General features: G+C 37.5%; 1 protein-coding gene across 4 annotated transcripts in view; it reads right to left on the reverse strand.

Annotated features, from left to right (window-relative positions):
• The window catches only part of LOC150105443 (SH3 domain-binding protein 5 homolog), a 196951-nt gene that overhangs the window by 141913 nt on the left and 34971 nt on the right, over window positions 1-20067 (reverse strand). For all 4 annotated transcript variants that reach the window (XM_090394819.1, XM_090394816.1, XM_090394818.1 and 1 more), the window contains 2 exons: window positions 19412-19542; window positions 8113-8175 (listed from right to left, as the gene is read on the reverse strand). In XM_090394819.1, coding sequence (XP_090250945.1) covers window positions 8113-8175; window positions 19412-19486 — 138 coding nt within the window. In that variant the 5' untranslated portion in view covers window positions 19487-19542. The remainder of the gene's footprint in view (window positions 1-8112; window positions 8176-19411; window positions 19543-20067) is intronic.

Consider the following 20067-nt stretch of genomic DNA (forward strand, 5'->3'; position numbering starts at 1 on the left):
CTTGGGGGCACGAGAGTGCTAGATCTGGTTATAAGATCAGACGACCTGTTCATAACTAAGGTAGCTGCATTTCCTCCCAGTGGGGGAAAGTGATCATGTGGTCTTGACTAAGGAGTAGCAAACATGTAGGAATTCCGATTAAGAAGGGGGGTATATGTGGAACTACAAGGCAGTTGATTATAATACACTTAGGAGACATTTTGAAGCAGTATGATGGCATTAAGATCTGTAAGGGAAAAGATATTGACAATGCATGGAGAATAGTCAAAGGGTATCTAGCGGAAGCAATATCACACTGTATACCCAATGTGAGGAAGGTAAATTGGATAGGGGTTAGATGGATGAGTAGTATCATCAAGCATTTGAACTGCAAAAAAATAAAATGTTGTGGAGAGTTATAAGGAGAAATATGACCAGCAAACTCATGAACAGTACAAGGCTTAGGCAAGAAAGGTGACAGCATGGTAAGGAAGGCAAAATCAGATTATGAGAAGAAATTAGCCAAGTAGGTGAAAGGAAATCCCAAACAGCTTTAGCTCTGGCAAAGTCCTAACAGAGTGGAAGGAAGGCAAAATAATTCCTTTGCATAAAGAAGAATCTAAGTATGTAGTAGCAAATTATAAACCAATCATTATCTCAGGAGGGTTGGGAAAAGTACTGGAAAAGTTGGTAAAAAACAAAATTCAGGAATGGGTAGATAAGAATATAATACTTTATGAGAGGCAGAATGGCTTTGAAGAGTCAGTCATGCCTTAGTAATCTACTAACTTTTTATAATAGAGTGACAGCTGAGTTGGATAAAGGGAATGGCTACACAATGATCCTGCTCGATTTTGGAAAGCCATTTGACAAGAAACCACATGGAACTCTGTTACACAAACTGGAACAAATGGGATGGATATGGAACTGATGATATGGATAAAAGAGTGGCTGTTGGACAGTGACCATCCAGGATCAGGAAAGAAAGGTGACCAGCATGGTAAGGAAGCCAAAATCAGATTATGAGAAGAAATTAGCCCAGCTGTTTAATTTGTACACAAATGATACAGAAAATAATTTGAAGGTAGACATTCAGTTGTTTACTGATGATGCAAGGTGATGTAGAGCTTGGATGATATCAATAGGCTGACAGTATGGGCAAAACATAATGGGTGTGAAACATAATGTGTGTCAAGTGTTAAGTAATGCATTTTAGGATACAAAGATTACAAGCTGCATACCACATTGTGGAAGCTGTACTCCAGGAAATAGATGAGGCCAGTGATTTTGGGGTGGTGGTGGTGGTAGTAGTAGTATGTAGAGTTGAAGTTGAAAGAGCATATTGCTAAAGTAGCCAGAGTATAATAAATTTAGTTTAATCCTTTATCCAAGTGTGAGCAAACAAAGTTTGCACCTGAAAGTATCTTCAGGACTGGGGTAAGGTGGTACAACACCAGGGCACTCCTTGTAAAGGTGGAGCAAGCTACCAACACTCCTATCTCAGTATCTCCCACAATGCAAAACACATCTCCTTGCGGATATGTCTAATGTTATGCATTAAGGGAAGGGCCACAACCCTCAACTTGGGCCTGGCTCCCACTGAAGAGACCTCAATAAAGGTCGAAACTAGTCTGGGTTGTGGCCATTCCCTTAATGCATAACATTAGACATATCCGCAAGGAGATGTGTTTTGCATTGTGGGAGATACTGAGATAGGAGTGTTGGTAGCTTGCTCCACCTTTGCAAGGAGTGCCCTGGTGTTGTACCACCTTACCCCAGTCCTGAAGATACTTTCAGGTGCAAACTTTGTTTGCTCACACTTGGATAAAGGATTAAACTAAATTTATTATACTCTAACCAAGTGACAAATAAACTTTCAACATCTTTCTCTAAATCCAGAGTAATTTATTAAAAAAAAGGGTGGCACACCATTTGGCAACTCCTATAGGTAGAGATGACCTGCTAATGCTTCTGCCTGGTATCTCAACTTGGGCTTGGCTCCCACTGAAGAGACCTCAATACGAGAACCTGAGAGAGCTCCTATTCCAGTCCTGTTACAACGAAGGTGCCATTGCTTTGGATTCCAGTTGCCATTTACAAGATCCCGAGAGAGAGCTCCTATTCCAGTATCCTTTGGTAAGAACCCTTATAGTTTTTCTTTTGGTGGTTTTTCTTGTGGCCTCGTGCCAAACGGTAAGGGCCTGTCTTAAGGTCTTCCCTTTTCGGGGACTCAACTTTCTTTTTCCGTGGAAAAAGTATTCGCCTTTAAACAATGTCTAAATTCTTACCAAGAGTTGGTACTCTCGGGATCAAAATTGACCCAAACATAGAGAAAGCGACGTTTGTGAGAGCTCTTCTCAACGTTGCGAAAGCAGAAAGCATTCATGGGCTTACCCCTTACGGGGGGGGGGGAGATTCCAAATAGTAACGAAGAACACAGAGACAAGAGAAATGCTCCTTAAAGGCGTAGAATGTGAAGGGAAAAAATACCTACCCTTCCTAGTCGGGAGTATTTTAAAATCCGTAAAAACTGACAGGTTTCCTCTAGAATATCTAGAGAAAGGGGAGGAAATCATTAAAACCATTTTCTCCAAGTGGGGGGTCTGTCCGAAATGTAACAATCGGACAAGATGCGGATATCCCAGAGTGAAAATCAGGGGAAGTGAGCATTTCAATCGAGATGAAAACAGAAGTCCCCAACTTGATTTTTTTAGGCTCAGCAAGACGAATAGTCAATTATCCAGGCGTAAGAAAACAATGTTTTCGGTGCAGCACTTTGGGCCACCTTAGCGCTCACTGCCCGAAAAACAACACATGCCACAACTGCTTATCGACAGAACACACATTGAATCAATGTGAGTCACCGTGCTGTAAATGTGGGAACACATCCCATAAACAGACATTTGTCCTAACAGGACACTTGCAGAAAGAGCAGGAGGCGCCATAACACCTGCGGCAGTAGCCATTCCAGTAATCAGTCCTAAGCTCAAAACACAGGACTCTCGAGCTACCGGCCAAACAGTAAACGAACCACAAACAACTGAATCAGAAGAGTTTCCAGCCCTACAACCCCCAGCTAACACGATGACTACGTTAGGAAACCAGGCAATAAGCGGGACCAACGCAGGAGGAAAAACTAGGAAGAAAAAAAAACAGAACACTAAGAAATCTCACACCATTGAAATGGAAAGCAACAATAACAGCACAGAAACAGAGGAAATGGAAATCAATATCAGTTCAACAAAACGACCCATCACGCCAGAAGAAGAAGGAGAAATGAAACGAAATAAACAAGACATTGAAAGCCAAATAGAAGCCTCAAGTTTGGAGGAAGATGAGGAAGGAAATGAGATAATAATGCGAAACAACACAGAAAATGAGGAAGAAACCTCATTAGAAGAGGTCCCCATTACAAAACCAGTAGAAGGAGAAAAAACCCCATACGAAAATTCGAATATAACAAGACGAATCCTACTTGATCTTAGGGACAAACCCAAGATAAGGAACAAAGTCCACACAGCTATACAGGAAAAAGAAGACGCTTGTTTGCAATGTAAAGGCGAGCTAGATAGTCTTAGTATATGGATGAATTGGGATAACTTCCATTACCACCGAACGAAATGGAATGAAAGCTTGAAGAGAATATGGAAACTAAATGATGAAGAGTCAGTACACATACTCACAGTGATGGAAAACGTGGTAAAAGACTTTGAGATAGTGATTAAAAATTGGAGGGCAAATATGACATAAAAAAAAAAAAGCCCCTACTTCTAAGTTTTTTTCTTTTGGTTTTGTTTCTGTATATTCACACTTAGTCCACATAGGAGGGGGAAGACCTGAGAACCCGAGCGGTGAAGGCCTACAGCGAGGCGGTGCAGCTCCTTGTGGGCTGCATCACTCGGGCCAGGCTCTTCCCCCAACTCTCGGTTCTCTGGTTGACAAAGTCCACCTCAATACGGATCCCGCTATCGCAGTTTTTTTATTTTTTTTTATTTTTTTTCAGTTGTAAGGCATAGTTTAAGAATAATCTAAGTTCCAAATTTTAACAAACATTTTTCTTTTTTTTTAGGGGTTACGAGATGACATCTCCAGACACCTGGATTAATGTAATCTAAAGTTGTTTTTTCGGGTAAAATGAAATGTAAATTTTAAGTTTTTTTTTCGAACAGGTGTAAGGAGATTATGTTTTACAGACCTTTTAGCCACACCCTCTGGGTTATACAGCTAAACAGGTTGGCTGATGCCTCTTTTTACCTCCTACTATCCTACTCTACCTTTCTTTACAGGTCTTTTCAGTTGTTTTCTCATCAGTATATTTATATAACAATTGCCTCCTGGTCAATATGTGGTCTTATCAAAGCCTGTTACAGTGGAGGAATAACTTCTTTATTCCTACCAGTTAGTGTTCTCTTCAACACTGTAGTTATCTAATATCAGCACAGTTTTTTTTTTTTTTTTTTACATGCATACAGTGGCAGGCTAAGGATTTTTTCTATTTTACTACCTTTTGAATATATATTTTGTATTATTAATTTTTTATTTTTTACAAAGTCTAGAAACTATTCTAGAGAATCTGGAATTTTTTCAAGTTAGTTACTTCAGACCTCCCATAAATGAGATGGCAGTCTCACATGGGGCAATGAGATCCATCTCTCACCTAAAGACGATCACAAACATCAACACCATACCAGGATTCGAGCCTGTGATCTGCTGGTTGCAGAACAGATATCCTAACCACCTGGTCAACCAGACGTTGGGATGTGCTCCCTAAACTCAGACTTTATCTCATCATCCCCTTATATCTCTCATTTCACTGACCACTTGTAGCAAATTATTATTAATAAACAATCCACCTGCATTGTCCTGAATTCAAAATGTAACCATGCCCTTAGCAATACTGAACTTCCATTTATTATCATTTGTACAGAAAAGGTTTGTTCAGATCATCTTGCAAGGATTCTGAAATAAAACTGAAATAAAGAGCCAAAAGGCTTCAGTTCAGTTCAGTAATGCAAAATACATAAGCAAAGTGGATATTAGATCCAGTATTATTTCAGAGCCAAATGTAGAAACTATGAAAGTTTTGTGAGTAGACCAGACAGCTAGCAGAAATACATTCCTCAGCATTCACGAGTTGCCTTAGTGTGGACTACTTAAAAGACATAGGTGCTGCCCAAGCATCTATATATTTGCCTTTTATTAGTCCATTTTCATAATGGTCTGGCATGACAGCTGTTTCAAACTGGTTGGTTCTTTTCAGAGACCAGGTAGAAACCTTAAGAGAGCATAAACTCTTGTTGTACTAAGGAACTTCAAATGTCAAATAAATGTATTTTTTGGTAAAGGAACTCTTGGTCGGTATGTAAAAGTAATTACTAAAATAAAAAGCCAGTTCAGCAATGCAAAATTACATAAGCAAAGTGGATATTAGATCCAGGATTATTTCAGAGCCGAATGTAGAAACTATAAAAGTTTCACGAGTTGTTTTACACACCAACCAAGAGTTTTATTATTATTATTTTTTTTTTATAATGACAAACGTACATGCAATTGCTCCTAATAGTATCGTTTTTTACCTGGCTATCTCCTGACTGCATATAAGGAGAGACTCTATTCTCATATACCTTAATTGTTGTTCAATTTTTTTTATTTTTAACTGTTCTACACTGATAATGATCCATGATATATGAATCAAAATACAGGAAAACCTTGCTTAATGCAATTAATTAATTAATCCATCAATTAATGCATGCTAAACGAAATCGCGTTAAGAGAATACAATAATCAATAGGAATAATTATAATTCATCCATCAATTAGAGTAAATTTGAAAACAAAATTTACAGTATAAGCTATATTAGAGGATAAAATCATCAAAGTTAATAAAAATCAACTGCTTAAATTTTTATTTAATGTTTAAACATTTGATTGAGCTACTCTTTTACAAAAAAAATTAAGTAAAGATGTTTGAATAATGTTTGACTATTTCATCTTGTCATGCAATTTGCGATAGCGGGTGATCGCTTTATCAAGATTTTGCCAGACCTTTGAAGCTCAATTCCATATTAGTATCAACATCAAACAAAATTTCCTTAGCATGCTCAATGCAATTGAAAACTAGCTCAAGTTCTTTTGCAGTTAGCTTCTTAGTCATAACATTCTCTTCTTGTTCGCCCTCTATATCTTCTTCATATGCATGCTGTTCTTATAGTTGAAGGAGCTCATTCTCACTTAATTCTGAATGGGAATCGATCAAGTTTCTCACATCTTCATTATCGAGTTCATTAAATCCAAGTGCTTTTCCACTATTTAAAGTTGCCTTGTGCAATGCTTCAGTTTTAACTAGGGAAGTTTCTGTTGGCATATGCTTTGAAAGAGACCAGTTTCATCGACGTTAAATATTTGACGATTGTCATAATCACCCTCCTGAATTATCCTTTGCAATTCTTCAGGAAACTTAGCTGCAGAATTTTTATCAGCACTAGCAGATTCCCCAGTTTTGTTTTGTTTTTTAATGTAATGCAGTCCAGCTCAATTATTAAAACAGTCAAACCATCATAAACTTGCAGTAAAGTTTTCACATTTCTCTTGAAATTTGGTCTCTTTCAATGAGGTAAAAATATCGAGAGCTTTTACCTGAATATTCCTTGTACTAAGAGGTATTCTTTTTTGGTTATAATCCTCAATTCAGAGTGATAGAAGACATTCCATCTCGCTGCAGATTGGCAACAAAAAATTCCGCATAACATAAAAAAAAAATCCCGTTAATTGATTGATCACTCGATTAAAGCAGGAATTAGTATTACTTCACTAAATTGTGCTAACTGATTATTATGCATACATAATTTGCATTAAATGAGGTATTCCTGCATCTGTAATTAATCCATCCAAATTAAATATTTTCAACTGTGTCTATGTGTTGCTTATTCAAAAGAATAATAAATAGCACACAATTATCTCTTCATAAACATAGAAGTAAAAAACAAAAGCCGTGATGACAGTATAAATGTGTCAGTGTTTCTGTTTATGCATGCAACAGGTGAAAAGCCAATAGGAAAAATGTCAACCTTCTTCATTTAGAAGGGTTTAGAAGGACTGGTAGGATCTCCGAAAACAGTCAAGAAACTATGCTCTGGATTTAGAGAAAGATGTTGAAAGTTTATTTTTCACTTGGTTAGACTATAATAAATTTAGTTTAATCCTTTCCCACTGAAGAGACCTCAATAAAGGTCGAAACTAGTCTGGGTAGTGGCCCTTCCCTTAATGCATAACATTAGATATATCCGCAAGGAGATGTGTTTTGCATTATAGGAGATACTGAGATAGGAATGTTGGTAGCTTGCTCCACCTTTGCAACGAGTTGCCCTGGTGTTGTACCACCTTACCCCAGTCCTGAAGATACTTTCAGGCGCAAACTTTGTTTGCTCACACTTGGATAAAGGATTAAACTAAATTTATTATGCTCTGTATAAATGATCTGTTGGATCTGTATAAATGCATTAATAGTAGCTTTGAATAAACTGAATAAATCAAACTTATAATACATGGAATAACAGAATGCTGCTGCTGTGTAATCGTCAATAGTGTTGATACAATAGAACAAAGAATCCTTTGAAGTTTGATAAAGGGTTTATTGTTGGTGCCTGTCTGCTGGAACCACAATTTTGAAAACAGCAGAGCTGACTGGTTTCCTCAAAAGGTGAAATATCCCAGGTGTTTAATCAGTCAGTGGAAAAATAACCCACATTGCTTGTCTAAGAGGTGTAACTGTGTTCCTAAGACATTCTGTAGGGAACAAGATCATCATGCAGGAATTGACTGAAGCATTTAATGAAGGCTTTTCCCAACCAATATTGGCAGTTACTAAGGGAAGTCCAACATGGTAGTAAATAAATGTTTCTAATTCAGTGGCCAGTATGTGTAGAAAGAATGTGCTATTATTTCAAAAATATAATACTTAACTGCTTTGGAAATAAACAGTATAATAAAAATCTAGCTTATCAAATGGATGTTGAAAAATCACACTGATTCCTACCTTGAAATTTATGATCATAGTTTTTAATTTTATTCATACAGAAAAAATTTTGGTTAAAAGGTTTTTTGTTTTTTTTGAAATATTATTTAAAAAACTTACATCATATTGGAGTTCAAGATGGTTAATTTCATCTGTGCATGAATTTAAGTATTCCAATTGGTCCTGAAAATTAAAAATTTATATATATATATATGTGTAAATTTATAAAGGGGTCACATATTGTGAAACAAATAAGTTTTTTACATGCCAAATGCCATGTTTTATGATTTTTAACCAGTTCAGTGTAATGCTGGAGTATGCATTTTTTCTTTTTTCTACATACGGATGATGGTGGTGGTACATGATTAAACTAAGAAAATTTTATTTAATTCATTTTTGAAGTTGAAGAATTCTGATCTACAAAACTGGTCTTGAAAAATAATGATGCCCAGAAATAATTTAATGAGTCACAAACAAACTATAGGTAGAGGACCGAATTTCAAAATGACAAATAGATGAACTAATTAGATCTAATTATTATTATTATTTTTTTTTGCTTCTCATTCTGAAGACTGTAGAATGCATCCAACAAATTAGTAATGTAGTGTCTCATGTTGGAGATTTAATAGATTTTTTACAACACTCAAAAAGAATTAAAATAGAATTTAATACTTCCTATATTTCGTCCTAGTCACTAAGACATCTACAGGGATTACAAAGACAATTAATGTAACATGCACACAAAAATCTTACAATACTATGCCCAACCACGTGGGTGACACTAAAGTCCTATCTAGGTGGAGTGCCCTCTAAGGGCAGTAGTAGGTGACCTGGAATGTAAGGTGGGACCTCTGGTGATGAGTGTTTCCCAAATCTTCGGAAGCTTAATGCAACCGTATATATTAAGATTTGGTTGGTTTCTGAGAGCTGCTGCTGCTTCTAAGAAAAGTCTCTCTTTCTTGAATTTGCTGTGGTGGAGCATGGTGGTTTTCTTCCATGATACTCTGTGGGTGGTGTCCAAAACATGGTCAGCCAAGCCTGAAGGGCCATAGTTGTGTTTACAGATGTAAGACTTGTGTCTCTCCAGGCAGATGGATGCTGATCTGCCTGTCTGTCCAAAGTATGCCAGCTTACAGGAACAGGGTACTTTGTAAACTCCAGGCAGAGGGAGAGAGGAGGGAGCTGATCTTTCGTAGAATGGATAAGGGTAGCAAGTTTGCGGTAGGGCTTATATGCTGTGTGTAGGTTGTACTTTTTTAGTATCTTGGCTATTTTTTTGGATGTGCCAAGGATGTAGGGTATGGTGATGGCATTTTTAAAATCTTGTTGACGAGAAGGATGGGGAATGGGGGAGGAACTGATTATTTTTTTGATACTGTGTTCACTGTAGCCATTGGAGAGGAAAGTGCTGTGTATGTGGTTAAGCTCAGTAGTAAGGGAAGTTCCACTGGAACAAAGATTATGAGCTCTCTTGGTAAGAGTTTTAATGATGCCATATTGTTGCGAGGGATGGTGGTGGGAGAGTTTGTGAATGTATCTGCCTGTGTGTGTGTGGGTTTTCTGTATACAGTGAAGGCAAGTGTATCATTAGGCAGGCAGCCGTGTGACTAAGGTGTCTAGGAAGGGTAAACAATTGTTCTTTTCCTTTTCCATAGTAAACTGGATTCTTGGATGTAGGCTATTGAGATGACTGAGGAAGGAGTCTAATGTGTCTAGGCCATGAGGCCAAATAGAGAATACATCATCTACATATCTTAGCCAGATAGAAGGTTTGAGTGGGGCTGAGTCTATGGCTCTTTTTTCGAAATCTTCCATATAGAAATTAGCAAGGGGGGGTGAGAGGGGGGAATCCATGGCGGTTCCCTCTATCTGCTTGTAGATTTTGTTCTTCCAAGAGAACCCAGAGTTAATGGCCATTAACCATTAACTTTGCCATTAACCCAGAGTTAATGGCAAAGGAAAAGAGATCTAAGATGTCAGAGGGAAAAACGTTTACTAAGAGAGATAAGGTGTCAGTTAAGGGAATATTGGTAAACAAAGAGGAGATATCAAAGCTTACCAATATGTCTGCATTATTCAAGGTTAAATTTTCTGTGAGGGCTTTAAAGTGGGTTGAGTTTTTTATATAGGAAGTGGACCTTCCGGTGAGGGGAGTCAGAGAGTTGGCCAGCTGTTTAGCCAGTCTGTAGCAAGGTGCATTGGTGGCATCTACTATAGGCCTGAGTGGGGAATTGGGTTTGTGGATTTTTGGAAACCCATATATTCGGGGGGGGGGGGGAGGAGCAGAAAGGTTTAAGTTTTTTCATGACGTCAGGGGGCCAGGAGGTTACTTTTTTAAGTAAGATTTTTAATTTCTTAACTTGTGTTTTTGTGGGGTCGTGTTCTAGCGGGATGTAGGTAGCGCGATCGCAGAGGATAATGTTCATTTTACGATTGTATTCACTGGTATTAAGAACAACTGTGGCATTACCTTTATCTGCTCTGGTGATGATGATACTTTTTTCTTTGCGCAGTTTCAGGAGAGCCATGCGTTGGGCATACGATAAGTTGCTTTTTGGAGGCGAAGAATGAGCGAGGATGTTGGCTATGTCAAGTCTGATGTTGTTGGCTATCTCCGACGGTAAGCGACCGATCCCCCGTTCGATGTTAACCGTTACATCGAGCACCGGCACTTCCTTCGGAGCAACAGCAAAATTACGACCGAGGCAAAGGGCGCTGACGGCATCGTCGTTGAGCCTTTTGGAAGAGAGGTTTACTACTGTCTGGAGCAGTTGAATTTGTGGTTGTGGTTTGTCTTTAACCAGGTTGCTATATTTCTTGACGTGCTTATTTTTTATTTTTTGAAATTCTCTATGTGCGGAAGTTTCCGAAATGCCAGAGAGAATCGACCACAGTTCAGGGTTAAGAACGGTGGAGAGCTCTGAATGTAAGGAGCCAATGGCGGTGTTCGTCATTGAGAGGGTGGCACGAGTAGAGGTGATTTGCTCGCGTAGTAATGCCATGCTGGCACGGTTATATATACGGAGTGCTTTTTTGGAATGAAAATTCCAAAATTTCATTTTAAAGCAGTTTGGTATCACGATACTTGTATCCTGACATCTTTTTAAAAAGGCCAGCCTATTTAGTTGTCTTGATAGTCGTAGTTTTGACTTACTGTATTGCTTAGATTTGCGTGCTAAATCTTCTCCATGAATGATTAGAATTTGTGTGTAGAGGCTTAAGTGCTGCGAGGACATCATGTTGCAGGCTTAATGGATTTTTTACAACACTCAAAAAGAATTAAAATAGAATTTAATACTTGCTATATTTCGTCCTAGTCACTAGGACATCTACGGGATTACAAAGACAATTAATGTAACATGCACACAAAAATCTTACAATACTAAGCCCAACCATGTGGGTGATACTAAAGTCCTATCTAGGTAGCCAACATCCTCGCTCATTCTTCGCCTCCAAAAAGCAACTTATCGTATGCCCATATGCATGGCTCTCCTGAAACTACGCAAAGAAAAACAGTATCGTCATCACCAGAGCGGATAAGGGTAATGCCACAGTTGTTCTTAATACCAGTGAATACAATCGTAAAATGAACATTATCCTCCGCGATCGCGCTACCTACATCCTGCTAGAACACGACCCCACAAAAACACAAGTTAAGAAATTAAAAATCTTACTTAAAAAAAGTAACCTCCTGGCCCCCTGACATCATGAAAAAACTTACCTTTCTGCTCCCGTTTCCCCCCCCCCCCCCGAATATACGGTTTACCAAAAATCCACAAACCCAATTCCCCACTCATGCCTATAGTAGATGCCACCAATGCACCTTGCTACAGACTGTCTGACTCCCCTCACCGGAAGGTCCACTTCCTATATAAAAAACTCGACCCACTTTAAAGCCCTCACAGAAAATTTAACCTTGAATAATGCAGACATATTGGTAAGCTTTGATATCTCCTCTTTGTTTACCATTATTCTCTTAACTGACACCTTATCTCTCTTAGAAAACGTTTTCCCCTCTGACGTCTTAGATCTCTTTTCCTTTGCCATTAACTCTGGGTATTTCTCTTGGAAGAACAAAATCTACAAGCAGATAGAGGGAACTACCATGGGTTCCCCCTCTCGTCCCCCCTGCCAATTTCTATATGGAAGATTTCGAAAAAACGAGCCATAGACTCAGCCCTACTCAAACCTTCTATCTGGCTAAGATATGTAGATGATGTGTTCTCTATTTGGCCTCATGGCCCAGACACGCTAGACTTCTTCCTCAGTCATCTCAATAGCCTACATCCAAGAATCCAGTTTACTATAGAAAAGGAAAAGAACAATTGTTTACCCTTCCTAGACACCTTAGTCACACGCCAGCCTGCCTAATGATACACTTGCCTTCACTGTATACAGAAAACCCACACACACAGGCAGATACATTCACAAACTCTCCCACCACCACCACCACCCCTCGCAACAATATGGCATCATTAAAACTCTTACCAAGAGAGCCCACAATCTTTGTTCCAGTGGAACCGCCCTTACTACTGAGCTTAACCACATACACAGCACTTTCTTCTCCAATGGCTACAGTGAACACAGTATCAAAAAAATAATCAGTTCCTTCCCCATTCCCCATCCTTCTTATCAACAAGATTTTAAAAATGCCATCACCATACCCTACATCTGTACATCCAAAAAAATAGCCAAGATACTAAAAAAAGTACAACGTACACACAGCATATAAACCCTACCGCAAACTTGCTACCCTTATCCGTTCTACGAAAGATCAGCTCCCTCCTCTCTCTCTGCCTGGAGTTTACAAAGTACCCTGTTCCTGTAAACTGGCGTACTTTGGACAGACAGGCAGATCGGCATCCATCTGCCTGGAGGAACACAAGTCTTACATCTGTAAACACAACTATGGCCATTCAGGCTTGGCTGACCCTGTTTTGGACACCACCCACAGAGTATCATGGAAGAAAACCACCATGCTCCACCACAGCAAATTCAAGAAAGAGAGACTTTTCTTAGAAGCAGCAGCAGCTCTCAGAAACCAACCAAATCTTAATAAATACGGTTGCATTACGCTTCCGAAGATTTGGGAAACACTCATCACCAGAGGTCCCACCTTACATTCCAGGCCACTACTACTGCCCTTAGAGGGCGCTCCACCTAGATAGGACTTTAGTGTCACCCACGTGGTTGGGCTTAATATTGTAAGATTTTTGTGTGCATGTTACATTAATTGTATTTGTAATCCCTGTAGATGTCCTAGTGACTAGGACGAAATATAGGAAGTATTAAATTCTATTTTAATTCTTTTTGAGTGTTGTAAAAAATCCATTAAGCCTGCAACATGATGTCCTCACAGCACTTAAGCCTCTACACATGAATAGTAATGAAGTGGAATTATATTTTGATAGTTACAGAAATCTTCTCTTCTGGATAGATGTCCAGCCCATTTCCATTTTAGTCGCTTGTGGTGAAGAATGATGTCAGTGATGTGAGTCTGGCTTCTTTTCCAGGTGTGTTCGCTTCTTATCTTTTAATGTGATGCCTAGCATCAACCTCTCCAGTTTTCTTTGAGTTGTTAATTTATTTGCCAGTGCTTTTGTTAGCGACCAAGTTTCACAACCACACGAGATGATTGGAAGTATACACTGGTTAAATGTTTTCCTTTTTAAACAGAGTGGGACATGATTGTTTGGAAAGATGATAAGAAGATGAGCAATGGAACATCACACTAACGAACTGGATTCCTAAAGAAAGGAAAAGAGGCCAAGGGCATCCTAAAAGAAGGTGGAGTGATGAATTGTCAAATTTTGTTGGGGAAAAATTGGTCAACCATTGCCAAGAACAGAGAAAGGTGGAAAGAACTGGAGGATCCCTTCATCCAGCAGTGGACAGAAAATGGCTGAAAAGAAGTTACAGAAAAGGTTGGCAATATCTAGACCATCAACAAATTGTGTTATACATCACAAAAAAGCAAATCTGATTAGAAAATCATATAGCAAAATGTTTAATAAAGAAGGAAAAATAACTAAGATAATTAACCACATGATAATCACATCACTGGTTTCAGGCTACATTGTAAGTGGTTGATGAATTTGGCGTTCTTGTAAAATTAGTGATTATCTCTTTTATTGCATTGTTCCCCTTAGACAAGTAGTGTATTTAGTGTTTTATAACATATTTTTGTTAAGCTATTGCAATATTAAATACAGTTAAAAATAGCACCAGAAACAACATACTAAGAAGGGTTGACCCATTAAGGAAGATACTGGAGATATTGAGGAGGTTAATGAAAAGGAATTGACCTCCAAAATAGTGAAGTTAAAGCAGCTTATTAGAGAGAGATTACACAGGAATTACAGAAAACTGAGAGGCAGTTGAATGAAATGACCACAGGGAGGATAAGTACAATCTAGAACATCAGATTGAGATCCAGCTTATCAGAATCAATATATTAACTGGTATCGAGTGTAAAGGGTAGAGTATTTTTAGAAAGGAAAGACAGGAGAGGAGAGGGCATGCTTCTAATGATATTGGATGAATTGAATCCAGTTAGTGTAGAGACCTATGACTGTAATACTAGTTAAGTTTTTCATGTGGCAATGAGTTTGAAGCCATCTGGCATGAAGTGTATATTAACAAGATCAAATACATAGTGGGATGTTGTTACAGACCTAGTGGATCAGTTACTAGTGATGAAGAAATGCATCATCAAATAAAGACAGCAAGCATGAAAAAGTAATCATAATTGGGAAATTTAACTATCCAAACATTGAATGAGAAGCAGTAAAATCTCATGAAAAGAATGAAACCGAAATTATTGAGCAGTTACGAGATAACTTTCTCAAGAAGCTTGTGACAGAAGAAGGTCAAAGAGTGTTTGATTATAGTGTCAGAGGGGATTTCAGTTAAGGATATAACTATTCTGCCTCTGGTTGGTGACGGTCGTCATGCTGTGCTCACTTGGGAAGTGGCTAAAGTCATGAATGTTCCATCAAAAAAGGTTATATGGTGAACTACAAAGCAGGAAATTATGACCAACTGAGCAGTATGCTGGGTTCGGCAGCATGACATCAGTTGCTGGATGAGAAGAATATCGAGAGTGCATAGGAAGCATTTAAAAAATACTTAAATGATGCAATATCAGAATGTATCTCTAGAGTTCAAAGAATAAATAGAATAGATGGAAAATGAATATGTAATCTAATTAAGCAAGAGATTTAAAAGAAAAAGTTGATGTGGAAGAATGAGTGCATAAGGATGATGTCAGTTATGAAAATTATAAGGAGCAGACAAGAAGAGCCACAAATGCTGTACAGAAAGCTAACTCTGAGTATAATAAGAAACTGGCTCTACAAGCTAAAGACAACTCCAAAGAATTCTATATTTTGTTGCAAGTAAAAGAAAGAATGAATATGAAAGAATAACTCTACTGAATGCAGATGATGTGAGGGTGATAAATGCAGAATTGGTTGTTCAACTAACGAGTGCCAACTTTGCTAAATGCTATCAATCCAGTGTATACAACATTGTGCTCACTGCTACCTCTTCAATGGATGAAGAAACTCAGGTTTACGAGGAGGAGGAGATATTAGAACTATTACACAATCTGAATAAGAATTTGACAATAAGGATGGATGGGATATCAGCATGAATGCTAAAAGTGTGTTCAAATGAACTGGTTATTCCTTTGACCAGGATATATAATTTAAATCTCAGAATAGGGAAGATTCAACAGGAGTGGAAAAATGTATGGTAATCTTATTACACAATAGTGGTGCAAAGACTGATGTATACAGCCATTGACCTATTAGTATCTCTGGAGGATAGTAGTGAAGATTTTGAAAAAGTTGGTTAAGGCTCACATTCAGAAATGGGTTGACAAAGAATCTCTACTTGGCAATAAACAGCATGGGTTTACTATGTGAAGGTCATGTTTGAGCAACTTACTCACATTCCAAAATAATATTACCATTGAGTTAGACAAGGGGAATGATATGCCATGATACTTCTGGATTTTGCTAAGGCTTTTTACAGAATACAGCAATGAAGACTGTTGCAGAAATGAGAAAATATTGGTGTGGATAAAAGGATGGCTGGCTGACAGATATCAAATAGTGGTATATGGGGGGGAATGTGAGCCTGCAAGATTTGAGGAAACCAGTGGTGTGCCAAAAGGATCAGTGTGTGTTATTCAATCTATATGGTGGGATTATTCTAGAAGAAACTGATTAGGCTTAGACAAGAAATTGAAGTTCAAGAGCCATACAGCTAAAATTACAAATACAACTCAGAAGATAATTGCAATTTTGAAACAAACCTTGACACGTAAAGATAAGGATGTCATTTTGTCTCTTTACAATTCCTTGATAAGACCTCACCTAGACTACTGTGAGCAAGTCAGGTCTCCGATATGATTCTGATATTGGTGAGAGTGAAAAGGAGAGCGTTGAAATTGATATCAGGATTGTGGAATACTGATTATGAAGACAGATTGAGAATTTGTAGACGGACACTAGCAAACAGGAGAAAGAAGGGGGGGGATATGATTGAGACTTGCAAACTTGAGAGAGAGTCATATAAGATTTCAATTGGAATTTTTCATTTTATGGAAGGTGGAGAAAGGACGAGAGGGCATCCTTGGAAGTTGAGAATGAATGCTGTCAAGAGGGTATCCTGTACATCCCCTTGAGGATACATGGCAGGAATTTGATGATGATTAAGAGACAAATGTTTTATCTCTTAGCTAACCAGTAGCTAATTGGATACGCTGATGATGGATCAGATCCAATCACCGGAGGATGTTCTCTGTTGCAGAAGTGATAAGTTGGGATGCATAATCACAGTTTGAAAATACTAGTGCATGATAAGATATCCAATGCACTAGTACATTGGATATCTTATCATCGTAAAAATGCAGAGCAAGGAGGAACATTGATCATCACTCCATTTGGTAGAGGATAGAGTTCTCTCATAGAGTAGTGAGTGATTGGAGCCATTGAATGTTGTGTGTGCAAGTAGTGTGAATGAATTCAAGAACAAGTATGACAACTGGTGTGTGTATGTGTGTGTGTGTGTGTGTGTGTGTGTGTGTGTGTGTGTGTAGTATGTGTTCTCTCTAGATGACATGCATGTGAGCAAAAATCACACAAAATCAGTGTGGCTGTCACTCTCCATACACACAACTGTTCTTGCTCTGAAGCTCATTTAATTTTCAGTCTTTATTGCGTATATTCAATATGCCTTTGCCAATGCTAGCTTGAGCAAGCAAAATACCAAGTTGTAAATGTTTAGTTATTCAGTAAATTATCTATTTCATTCCTGTTTCTATGTATTCTAGAAACATTAAAATGAATCACTACAATTATGGAAATACAGAATTTTTGTTAATACCATATAAAAAAATTGGGTTAAGTGAATAAAAAATTGGTACCCCACTACACAGTAGCGAACAGATTAATCCAAACAAGCCGAATTCTTGTCAAAGTTTTTAATTTGGTTTTTGTTCAGTTCACAATAAGTTTGGTTTTGGTTTACCATTTTCGGTTTTGGTTTTAGTTCACTATTTTGGTTGAGTGCTATGTGTTTAAACTGTCTCTACAATGTTTATTATTAGGTGTTGCACATTTTTAACAGTGTAAACAAGTTGAACATTTCTAGTGTTTTATTCATTTTGTGTAGCTATAAAATGGATAAATCTCCAAGAAAATGTTCAAAAATTTGTACTCTTTCTCAGTACACATCAATGGCTCAGAGACAAATTGCCAATGAATGTGGCATTGTCTTAGTACTGTTAATGTGATTTTAAAGAGGATTAGGGAGATAGATACCTTTTCTCCTGAGGAAAGTGTGGGCAAAAAAAAGAAAAACTACACTTACTCAAGATCGTATACTAGTTAGGAAAAGCAAAACGAATCCCGGATTTCTGCTATAGACTTAAATAGAGATTTGGAAGATAGTGATTTAATGTAATGCAATGTAAACATTGCATCACATTAGTATTCAATAGCCTGGGTGTGTGTGTGTGTGTGTGTGTGTGGTCACAAATACCTTTGAGCCATTTGAAGAGATGTACAGATGGTGCAGTGGATCAAATTCTTAGTTTTTCAGTGGTTTTATTGTCTCAGTGCACATTCTGCCTCAGAAGGTGAGGCAGAATGTGCACTGTGACAATAGCACCCAGAAATTAGTGGCTATGATTGGTTATTGTGTCAATTAATCCAACTGAACATTGTCATTTGTCATGAGTTGCTATTTTTGTTTTCTGAGTGTCATCTGATGTGTTTATAACTGACATAGACAAATTTTAACATATAATTTTCTACAAATAATTTATAACTTTTTTGCCCACATTTACAATGGGAAACAGTGTCGACTATTTAATGAATGTTCTGTTTTCTGCCAGAGCTTCTGCGGATTGTATGACTGTAATCGAAAGAGGTAAGCCGCATCCTCCTCTTCCAAATTTACTATTATATTCACATCTTTGAGTAATTCAAATATACCAATCAAATAGCGCATCCTCACTCTACACAGATTTGGTTAGAATTAAGTGATAAATTAAGGTATTCAAAGTTATCCTACAATTAATTGCATTGGACTAATTAAGATGAGTGCTGATGCACTATGCATTCTTAAAACTTTCATACGTCGATAAAATTGCAATCACATAGTCAAATTGACAAATTTTGTAGCATGGGTTGTATAAGCCACACAATAGCACACCCAACTGAAATGGGCACGTGACACCACTGATACACATTCACCCAATATATACACACACATTACTGTTTGTGAGTGTGTACCACACATACGATAATTCTTGGAGAACAAGTAACAAAGTTTATCACCACTAATTATATTATGAGTCAGTGTCCTTGCCATCATACTCATCAGATTTGAATCTATATGATTATTTTTTCTGAGAGTAAAAAATAATCAGAAAAAAATAATATGAAACAAAAATAAGGTTGGAGTGTAAGAATAATAAACATACAGTTTCTACAAGAATAAGGAGCATAAGCATACAGTTGTGTATCGTATGCAGAAATCACATATGCTGGAACCACTGAAAAAGTATTAGCTAGTTATAGAAAATTTCACTGGATATCTGTAAATGGTATTAGATACATGAGATCGCATACTGGAAATATCTAAAAAAGAATTTCTTACAATTCATTAGTATCTTGATATCGCTACCAGTGTTGTAAGAGATATGCTGCGGTACTGCTGTGTCTTGTTGATAAACATGTAAAATGCATGCACAAATATTAACTTATGAAATTTAAACTCCCATTTAGTTCAATGGGTAATACAACAAATATTGGCAAATGAAGTTTTTTTTTTTTTTCCCACTCCCATTAAATACAGATGATCATTTATTACAAATTGTAAGAAAGATGAGTACTCAAAAACTGACCTGAACACGGGGATCTACTGTCTCTTCATTTTGTGAATCATCCATCAGATAGGTGCCAACACAAATGAATGTCATGAACTTCTCCACCCCCCCCCAACCCACTCTTTAAGAAATCATTAGCCTCACACAATCTGTAGGAATCGGAAATATAATTCTCATATTAAAATGCAAAAAATATCAAGTAATGATACATTTTTCACAGTATCAGAGAAAGACTCATTTATACATTAGTGTCCAAAAGCTAGGAACAAACTACATTTTTAACTGGATATGAAAAGATTTTGTGACTCCAGCCAAATGTGGACATAAATTTATTGCTAACATACTAATATATTATATTACACAAAAAATGTGTTACAAATTTAGTTCAAATTAAATTCCAATATATTTTTGGTAAAAGTTACAAATTTCCTAAGATGTAGTTAACTTATTAATGTTAAGTGCTTATAGAAAACTAGAGGAGAAACATTTCAATATGGAATATTTCCACCCCCCCGAAACTGTGATGCAGCTTTCACAACATCATACCATACTTAGCACCAAGTGATTCAGGAGTTCTTAAGGAAAACTGGCTCACTCTTCCTTTAAAGAAGGATAAGGTCATGTTTGTTTTCTAGAGGGGGAATTTTGAGCAGCAATGCATCTCCTGCATCCCA

This window comes from Typopeltis vanoorti, chromosome 6, assembly GCF_054136105.1.
Source record: "Typopeltis vanoorti isolate ZY-2024b chromosome 6, IOZ_Tvanoo_1.0, whole genome shotgun sequence".
Taxonomy (NCBI): domain Eukaryota; kingdom Metazoa; phylum Arthropoda; class Arachnida; order Uropygi; family Thelyphonidae; genus Typopeltis; species Typopeltis vanoorti.